Genomic DNA, 10,066 nt, shown 5'->3' on the forward strand with positions numbered 1-10,066 from the left:
TACAGCTCACTGTAAATTTTGTCTCTTTAGTTATTGTGCATGTTATGATTTTATAGGTGGCTCTTCTGGAACAAGCAACAGTGGAAGGGCACGGTCAGACCCCACACACCAGCATCGACATAGTGGTGGACACTTCACTGCTGCTGTTCAAGCTATGGACTGTGAAACGCACAGCCCACAGGTATGCTTAAGTTGAGATTTAGTCTGTTTGATTTACACGAATTTTCTGAGAATGTTAAATCCCTAAAACTAACACTTTTATTTCAGGAGTGGTTTAGACGTAGAACTAGCCATCAGTTTTGTTTCATTTTTTACCCCCAGCTCTTGATTAGTCCTGTGTATGTTAGGTCAGTCACTTAAGGAAAAGTACTGCAGGTAGCTGTAAAAATTTCCATAGATTCTGCAGAGGTGAAGGTTTTGAATCAGTAGCAATAAGTCAGGTGGAGCTGTCAGTGCTTCATCTTTCACAGGGTGTAAGGGTACACAGAACTATGCATCTTCCAACCCAGTGAAGAACTAGCTTGTACTTCAGTGGACTCCTGCTGGAGCTCCTACTTCCATTTTATGGTGTTCAGATACTTCACCAAGATTATCATTGGCCGAATTAGTGTTTATTCAGTACTTCTTCTTGGAAAGAAGCAACAACTCATTTATTAACTACAAATAATTCAATAATACTTTTATTTTAGTACAGAACAGATGAAAATGTAAATTAGTGTATGTTAGCTTGTTTTATTTCTGGAAGAATAAAACTGAAATGTGATAGTGATTTATCATTTCTGTTCATCACTTTGACAGGTGTAGAATCACTTTTACAGGTGTAAAGCAATAGCCTCCAAGCATTATACTCTCAAGAAAAGAAGAGATTGTACATGCTTCTTTGCAGCTGACAGAAAACAAACTTTTTCTCCCAAGTAGATAATTTAGTTTATGCAACAAATCGGTGTTTAGCTAGATCTTGCTATTTGAATAATCTTTAATCAGCTGTGGTCTTCCAGAGGAGTGGGTAGTACTCCTCTAATGCTGTTGACACTGTTTAAGATATGTACTACAACATACTAATTTAGCTTAGTATGCTAATTGTATCCAGAGCCTCGAGTCAGAGATCAGGGCCTTATTGTTCTAGGTGTTGCACAAATATTATGTTGTTTATTACTACTCTTATGTAAAGCTGCTTCTATAATTTTGACAGTAAGGCCACATATTGGACTTACATAAACTCTTTGGAAAAAAGCATCCAGAATGTGAACTCATTTTTCTTAAGGTATATTTAGAGAAGTGCATTAGAAATGCTTCTTAACTACATGCTTACATTTCTAGAATAATTTTACAAATGCAAGGTTTGGTTAACTTTTTAAATAGTTAGCATAGACCTTAATAACTTAATCTCTCTCATATATTGCAAATGGACAGATTTGATTAAGCATTTTAATTTTTGTTTTGCTTATTAACATAGGTTCGACAACAGTTTCCTCCTCCAATTGGTTGGACAGCCACTGAAGCTCCTACACAGGTCACTGTTGAAAACCATCCAGTTGAAGAAACCACCTTCCATGTAACCCCTCAACAACAGAATGCATTACATCATCATCACGGAAATAGCTCTCACCACCACCACCATCACCACCACCACCACCATCATCATGGACAGCAAGCCTTGGGTAGCCGGACCAGGCCGAGGGTCTACAATTCTCCAACAAACAGCTCCTCCACCCAGGATTCTATGGAGGTGGGCCACAGTCACCACTCCATGACATCCCTGTCTTCCTCAACTACTTCTTCCTCTACATCTTCCTCCTCTACTGGTAACCAAGGCAATCAGGCCTATCAGAACCGCCCAGTGGCTGCTAACACCTTGGACTTTGGACAGAACGGAGCTATGGACATGAATTTAACAGTCTACTCTAATCCGTGCCAAGAAACTGGCATAGCTGGACATCCAACGTACCAGTTTTCTGCTAATACAGGTCCTGCTCATTACATGACTGAAGGACACCTTGCAATGAGGCAAGGGATTGATAGAGAAGAGTCTCCCATGACAGGAGTTTGTGTTCAGCAAAGTTCTGTGGCTAGCTTGTGACTAAACTGAAACTAAGTTTGTTTCTTGTGTGTTTTTATAGAAGTGGTGTTTTTCCAAAAACAAAGTGCAAAGCTGCTTGAATCAGAAGGAGATAAACTCACTGAACCGCTACAGGAGGGCAAAGCTGACTATTTTTTTAAACTTGAAAAGATTGCAAAGGGACAATGAAGTTTTTTTTGTTGGTTTTGGGGTTTGTTTTTTTTTTTGGTTGTTGGTTCTTTTTTTTTTTTTTTTTTTTTTTTTTTTTTTTTTTTTTTGGTTTGTTTTTTTTTTAAGAGCCATGTCCGGACCCACCTTAACGGATAGCCTAGTGGTGTTCACCTTTTGCTTCCCCCGTTTTAACTTGCCACAACCTAGTCATAGTTTGGTTTTTTGGGGGAGGGGTTTTTTTGGGTCTCATTCAACAGGGGTTATTGTTCAAATGTTAGTTGTAGTTGCAAACTAGTTTCTTTTTAAAGGCATTGCACATGATTTAGAAAAAGGCCCTTTGAAGTTTTTGGGTGGGAGGGGAGTGAGTAATATATATCAATTTTTTTTTTTTTTTTTTTTTTTTTAGTTCCCCAAACAAACATGGGCACAGAAATGCAGTACTGTAAGAAAGAGGGACCTTCAGATTACACAAATATATATTCTTCAGCTGTAAAAAGGGACGGTTGTAATGGAGTTTGTAAGGCACATTAAGCATGCTAAGTGGCGGTGATCAGAACTCTCCTTTTCTGAATCTACTGAGGATCAAAGCAGCAATTGTAATGGGATTCTGTGGGTCTCATATTTTGGAGACCACAGTCAGTTAGTATTGAAATATGACTGGTTTCATAACTGAGGTGCACTGAGAAGCAATCAACGGGTCGGTCCTGGCCAGTCCTGGGGAGGTCTAAGTGGTGGTCTTTGGGATAACCTTTGGCCTTATGGATTTGGACTCTTAAGTTAGAAGAGCCTACCATTTCAGATGCAATCACTTTTGGACATGCTTTTGCAGACAGTCCTTAATGCTGAAAACACAGAGAATGGGTAATTCAAGAGGCCTTTCTTTTAAAATAGACTTTTGTGACCCACTTATTGTAAGGTATTGCAAGGTCACTTTGCGTGTGTCATAAAGTTGACTTCCTTATTGGTTGAAGGTCACAGGAGTAGTGGTTTGCGTTTGATGGAAATAGCTACAACTGTGTCCCTTCCTGCTTTTTACTTTTTTCTTTTGCTTTTTCTCGGCACGTGGTTTCTCCACCATTACTTCTGCACAAAGACGTCTTCTGTTCATCCTGAACATTTTTAAAAATGCAGAATTTTATGTGACTGCTTTTTTGCCTCACAATTATGCTGTGAATTTTACAAAAATTTATTTTCTTTTTTGATAATTTATTGTACCAAAGCTGTTTTTATAGCACATAGATGTCTGTAACCAATAATGTAGCAGTTCTGCACTTTGACACAAGGTGTAACTAGACCATTTTTAAATGTCAGTTGAAAATTATGGCTGTACTATTGCTTAAACAAAACTGGAACTGTTGTTGAATTCATAGCCAATACATTTACAGCAATCTGTGTACTGAACATAATAGATTGACATCTACTTTGAGACTATAACATCTGTTACATTATAAATGTGTTCAGGCTTCTGAAGGTAAAAGGGACACTAGATCCAGAAGCTATGAAACCAGCAGTTGATTCTTGTATTCCTTATTAACATAATTGTAAACTTGAAGGCAAGACCTTGATTGCATGAGCAGGTCCAAAATAATAGTCTGAGTAAAGCAAAACACTCACGAGACCTGAGGTTAGCAGGCTGTATTTAACAGGTGCCTAATTTTTGGGTAATGCTGCCTTAATATAACACAGTCAGCTTGGCAGTTGCAAAATTTACGGGCCCATTCAGAGATTTATTTATATGAAAAGTAAAAGGTCCATGAAAAACATTTGAAAGAATAAAGGTAATTCATTGATTGCCCATCCCAGATTAACATTGTTTGCCCATTATATATTACGGAAGCAGTGATCTACCTCTGCCAGTAAACCCTTTTAAAAGTGAAACCCTTTTAAAGTTTTTTTTAGCAGAAAATTCAAAAGTTCATACTGGTCAATTCCATCTGGCTAAGTCATTTTTTTCAGACTAAAAGGCGGAATTTTTTATACTTACAGTGGCAACACAACAGCTGACTACCATGTAAATGGGAATGAATACTTGGGATTACCATTTTTTGTAAATCATGATTTCCCCCCCTCCCCCCAATCAAATGATCCATATTTCTTTTGTATCAACACGTCAACCCTGTGGATGAAAGTGATTTTTTTTTTCTTTTTTTTTTCTTTTTTTTCTTTTTTTTTTTTAAACTCAGTAATTCGGAGAAATTTACAGGATTTGGAAGGCTGTCACCTTAGTAACAGGATGCTGAGTTTAGCAATATAAAAAGGAATCCAGTACTTACTGCTGTCTAGGAATATAAGGGTAATATGAAATCTGGGTAATTTTTGTGTGCGCAGGTTGCCACACCTTAGCAAGCGCCAAAAAATAAAGCAGTTAAAAATATCTACATAAAGAAGAAATCATAAAATCCAGAGCTTCTGCATACTGTGTTATGTTACAGTCCAGTTTTGTGTGCTTTACTACACAGTTTGGTTACAGGACTTCTGTGCATTGTAAACATAAACAGCATGGAAAAGGTTAAGTACCTGTGTTCAGATTGTAAGATCTAGTCCGGACTTGCTGTGTATATTGTAACGTAAAATGAAAAGACAAGCCCTTTGTATTATAGTCATGCAGTCTTATGTATGATAAACAGTTGAATAATTTGTCCTCAGACTCTTTACTGTGCTTTTTAAAAAAAATAATAATTTAAGAAAAAATGTAAACATAGTAAATCTTCCTATGCAATTAACCTACTCCAAGCCATGGTATGGTAGGTATAATTATACTATAATATGTAAATATCAGATACATTGAAACAGACTTAAAAATATGAAAGTAAAAGTTGGAGGCATAACAGATAATTTTGAGTTTTTAATTGAAACAGCAAGGTATACAAACCATTGATGTATGAACACAGCTCTGCTTGATTCTGATGGACTGTACTTCTTGTAGTTTGAGTTCTTTATATTATCATCTGTTAGTTTGAATGTTCTTATATGCACTGCAGCTTTCTGCCTATTACAGACTAGCTGATTTTAAGGCCTGAAGTGACCATGGTAATGAAATAATCTGACTGGCATGCCATCAGCCCTAGAATTCAAGCTAGTTATTTCTGCATAATGAAGTCCGTATCTTTTGGGTGCAGTAGAACATACTTTTGAAAAAGATAGCTGATTTTCATATAGATTCTTCAAGTGTGAGGATTTTTCCGTGTCTCTCAAGTGGTTCAGCTAGTTTATTTTCCATACTCTTAGCCCTCCTTCAGTTTTAGGACTGTTTAGTTACAGCTGCTGGCCATCAGATAGCCAGCTGCCTATTAGAATAACAAATAACTGCTCTAGTTTTAAACTATTTCACTTTATTCACATAAAAATATGTTAACTTTAATAACCTATATAGATGGAGTTCCTTAAATCTTTAACTGTAAAGCTTTTACGGCTCTTCTGAAACTTCAGATGTTTTAAAATCCATTCTAAAGCGTGGACATAAGAACTGCATACAGCATCTGGTAGTAATTTCAGTATTGCTGTGTGCGTCTAGTATGTGCAGGTACATTCTTGAACCTTTTAGTTTATATCTTTGCTTGTTTGTTTATACCTCCAAGGATTGAATTTTTAAATCTTTCAGTCTCAGTTATTTGCATTAAAAGATTGTAAATTTAGATCATTACCCATCATGATTCCTAAGTCCTTTTCAGAACTGCTGCTCTTCCAGGATGTAGTCTTCCATCCTGTAAGTATAATGATGTCTGAATGGGACTGGTTTACAGAAGGGTTGGATTCACCTGTAGATATGACTTGTCTTCATTGTTTATCACTCTGCCGTCATTACTTTCATTAAACCATCAATGTGCTTATATTTTATTCTTGATAACTGAAAACTTTTAAATACCTTTGAAGATAATTCCTGTTGAAACCCATCAGAAATATTTTTTTTTTAATGAGGAAGTAATCTAAAACTCTAACCTTCTGACGGTGAATATGTTGTGTTGATTTATAGAACAAATATATTTCAATAAGATCATTATATGGAACTTCTGAATAGTATGAAAGTATCTTTCTAGTCAACATTACACAAACAACTGACTACAAAGTAGAGTTATTGCTGAGTGTTTATCTCATGAGGATAGTTTGTATGTGATCCAGCATGCATTTTACTTAGAAGGATGGATATTAGAACTGCACAATATCTTGCATCTGTCAAGCAAAAAAAGTCACCTTACCAAATTGTAGTTTTCTGTTATATATCCCTGGTTTTGTGGGGTTCTACAGAAGCAACCTCACGTTGAAAAGTGTGCAATTGGTATTTATTTCTCCGCCTCATGATGGTAGTTGAACTATTTTTTCCTTATTAAGGTGCCTTGTTTTTATTTCAAAAGTGATCCATACTAGCCCTATCAAATATATATATGAACTGCCTAGACCTGAGAGGGTTTGCAGTTTCTGTTGTTTATTATGTTTTATGCTAGATGTTACAGAGCATCACAGAGTTCAGTCACAAGATGGTCACTGTGACTGTCCTTGAGGACCTGAATGATACAAGAATGTGATACGCTTCATAAGCCAGACAAAGGTAGTCATTAAAATTTTAAGCTTCATGCTCTTCTGCTGAATGGCAGAGAGAAAATTTAATTCACTTTAAGCAATGTTCATAGATTCTAGAGGGAAAGTGAAGATAGAAGATTTAGAAGAGGATAAGGGTTGGAATTGAAAGGGTGTTCTGTGTGGGAGAGAGTCTAACCAATGTGAATAATAGCATGGGGGGGGGGGGGGGGGGGGATACCCTTAGGTGGAGTGGAATTGTGTACACCTTACTTGAAAGTGAGACCAAGAAATTTTTTTACGTGGTCTTGGTCCTAGGAAAGCACATGAGGGAAGCTAAATGAAGAACTTCATGGCTATGTTGGATGAGGCTGATGTGTTTTGAGCAGAAAATAGGTTTTTCACAGAAGGTTGGATTCTCGTAATTAACGTGAGAGATGTCTAGAATGTAGCTGTGTGTTTTGTTTCAAGGTGGATTTGAATCCAGACTGTTTATCAAGTGGCAACACTTGGGTCAAATTTAGAAGTTTGCAAGAGAGCAGAAATGAAAGTTAGGATGATTTTATTGTGATTTAGAAAGGCTAAATTGAAGAAGGAGGATTTACTTTTTGACAGCAGACCAAATGAAGATATGCTGGAGAGACCAGACTGGCAGAAGCAGCAGTAATGGACAGAGTGGATTGTCAGCATGTAGGCAGCTGAAGGGATTTTAATTTATTTACTAACTGGGGCTGAGATACATAGGTTAAAATGCACTGCAAGCAGAGCCTAGGGAGACCTTAAAAGAGGCAAACCACAGCAGATCTTATAAATGGAGGTTTAGAACTGTAGGAATAAAAACCCCAAAACCCCAAGTAGCATATGTTTTTGAGTGATAGCTATTAAAACTTGTACATGTGTTTAGTAGATGACAATGGAAGTGAGGCTGACCAAAGACATCCTTAAAAAATTTGTTGCTATGGAGCAGAAAGGGCACAGGATCTGTGTAGCCTAAAAGATGTTTTATTGTGGACCCAGCTTAGGTCCTCATTCCTAAGTTGGGACCTCCTCTGTTTCACAACAAGCGATTTTTCTTCAGTGAGCAACAGTGAAAAGTATCCCAGCTAAGTAATGATAAACAGTGTCCTAGTGAAATGCTGCAAACCTCAAATGGAAAACTAGCAGGTAAGAAAAACAGCCCCAGTATTTTCAGTCTAAATTAGAAAAAGCATCAGCTATTTTTTTGAAAATTGAGGCTAACAACATCCTTACTGGTAAGACAGAAGTACCATTATTGTAAAAATGTCATAAAACCTTTCAGGAGGAGTGTGTGGACCAGATTTGGCTCTCCAAACCAAATTCTAATCATCCTAAAGAGCAGGTGCATCCTGGGCTGGGGCAAGTTGGTCTGAATTTCAGTAGAGCCAAGACAGAAACATGCACATGGATCATGCTTTTTGGACAGCAGAATGTAATGTGGCTTTAGGTAAACAAGGCAATGCAATTAAACTTCTTGTGTAGTACACTGGAATTTTCTTCTATTTCTCTTTCCTGTACATCTTCACAAGAGGCATTTCTCATCTCTGGTAAGTTGTGCAGTCCAGCTCGTAGTCTCTAAGTACTCTGCAGGAACAGCTTCAACAGGAATTTCTGCTTCCCACTGGTGCAAACTCCAGCATCCTGGAATACAACTGTTGTGATGTCTTGGCATATGTTTTGGTTATAAGGGTATTGTATTTTCTAGAACACTGCATCTTACATACAAATTTAGTTGAAAGCTATTCAGTTAACAAAAGTACAAGAATGTTTTGACATTTTGCTTCTGTCATTGTTTTGCATGCAAAGGGACAAATCTCATGGAATTGTTGTGTAGCGTAAGGCAGTGTCGCAGCGTCTCCTAGAAACACATTGGTCTCCAGTATGAATGCTTTTATAATATATGCAATGTTCTCTTGAATACATTAGCCATTTGGATTCTTCGTTGTTGCAGCCTCCTAGTAGAGTCTATCATGGAAGCTTTTTGGGAAGACATTGTTTTGCCAGTGGAGCAATAGATGAGCAGTTTTATTCCTTCTAGAAAAAAGAAAAATGAGTCTAAAGGATTGCTTAATTTTTTTTTTTTTTTTTTAAAATCATGGATGCATTGCTGTTCACGATTTGTACCGATACCAACATTTTAATTCAAAGCATTTATTTGTTAAAGGGTGTTGAAAGTTGGTATGTTAGACTGTAGGACACACTTGTTGTCTTAACGTGTTTGCATTGCATTTTTCCTTTTTTTCTGCTTAGTGTCAGCCAGTTCTCACCGCTTAAAGCAATGGTATGGCAGTAGCTTGTAATTTTGAAGATCTGGCTTGGTAGCTTTATTCTGGGTTTTTCAAAAAGAACTCTGGCTTTCCTACTGCTGTGCTGACTTTCTGCAGTGTGTGTATAAAGAAATTTGACTTAATTTTCAAGGCAATCCACAGATTGGTCCCTAAAAAAATAACTACAAGATGAGAAAAGGGTTAAAAACTTTGCTTCTCAAAACCAGTTTTGTGTGATCATCACAGAGATGAGTCCTGCCGAGGTTTTAAGAATTTCTTGAAACTTCAGATCTTACAGGTATTCCATATGGTTTTGAGTAACAAAAAGAACAGTAGCACAGATAAGCCAGTAGAAATTAATAACCAAATCCACCTCCTGTAGGTCTCCCCGTGGGAAGTAGGAGGAAAGGAGATTAATGTGACAGATGTTGACTGTCAAAAGACAATTAGTTGGTTAGTGATTGGAAAATGATATATGAAAAAATAAGTTGAGCTTGTTTGTTCTGAAGAAACTAATTGAAGATGTCAAGCAGAAAACCTCCCCACCCAGACTGTCGTCTTCAGGATTGCTCTTCCTCCTCACTAGTAGAAGAGGTCTCTCACATAGCACTTGCTGCAGTGTTCCAAAGCCCCTCTCTTCCTCCAGATTTTCCTGCCAAACTGTAGCTCATTCAGGACTCCCTTCACAACTCCTTCCCAGCATAAAATGTCAACAGTTGGTAGATTGAGTTAATTGTTTTGAGGCTACAAGGATGATGATGAAGAGGAGTTCTCTTTGCCTGGAGCAGGCAGAAAGGCTAGTCCTGAACGGAGCACATTCTGAGCTATTCTGCATTTTCAGGGCAACAAACCCCTTCATAATTTGCATTCAAATGTGGAGTCAAGAATAAGCTGAGGGAATTTAGTTTTCGAAGCTTCAGCCTCACTTGTCTTTCCCAATGCAGGGCTAGCGCAGTTTAGTACCAGTGGGATTCCTCCTCTTTGCTGCAATGTGCCAGAGCACTCGTGCATTTTTATTTTCATCTGCATTGGTCTC

At 37.5% G+C, this 10,066-nt stretch overlaps 1 protein-coding gene across 3 annotated transcripts in view; it reads left to right on the forward strand.

Annotated features, from left to right (window-relative positions):
• DYRK1A (dual specificity tyrosine phosphorylation regulated kinase 1A) overlaps nt 1–2,640 on the forward strand; it is a 58,136-nt gene extending 55,496 nt beyond the window's left edge. For 2 of the 3 annotated variants that reach the window (XM_075708161.1, XM_075708164.1), the window contains exons 10-11: nt 57–181; nt 1,457–2,640. In XM_075708161.1, coding sequence (XP_075564276.1) covers nt 57–181; nt 1,457–2,080 — 749 coding nt within the window. In that variant the 3' untranslated portion in view covers nt 2,081–2,640. The remainder of the gene's footprint in view (nt 1–56; nt 182–1,456) is intronic. The other variant, XM_075708167.1, reaches the window with a different exon arrangement.
• The last annotated feature ends 7,426 nt before the right edge of the window (nt 2,641–10,066 follow it).

The sequence above is a fragment of the Pelecanus crispus genome, chromosome 1, assembly GCF_030463565.1.
Source record: "Pelecanus crispus isolate bPelCri1 chromosome 1, bPelCri1.pri, whole genome shotgun sequence".
Classification (NCBI taxonomy): Eukaryota; Metazoa; Chordata; class Aves; order Pelecaniformes; family Pelecanidae; genus Pelecanus; species Pelecanus crispus.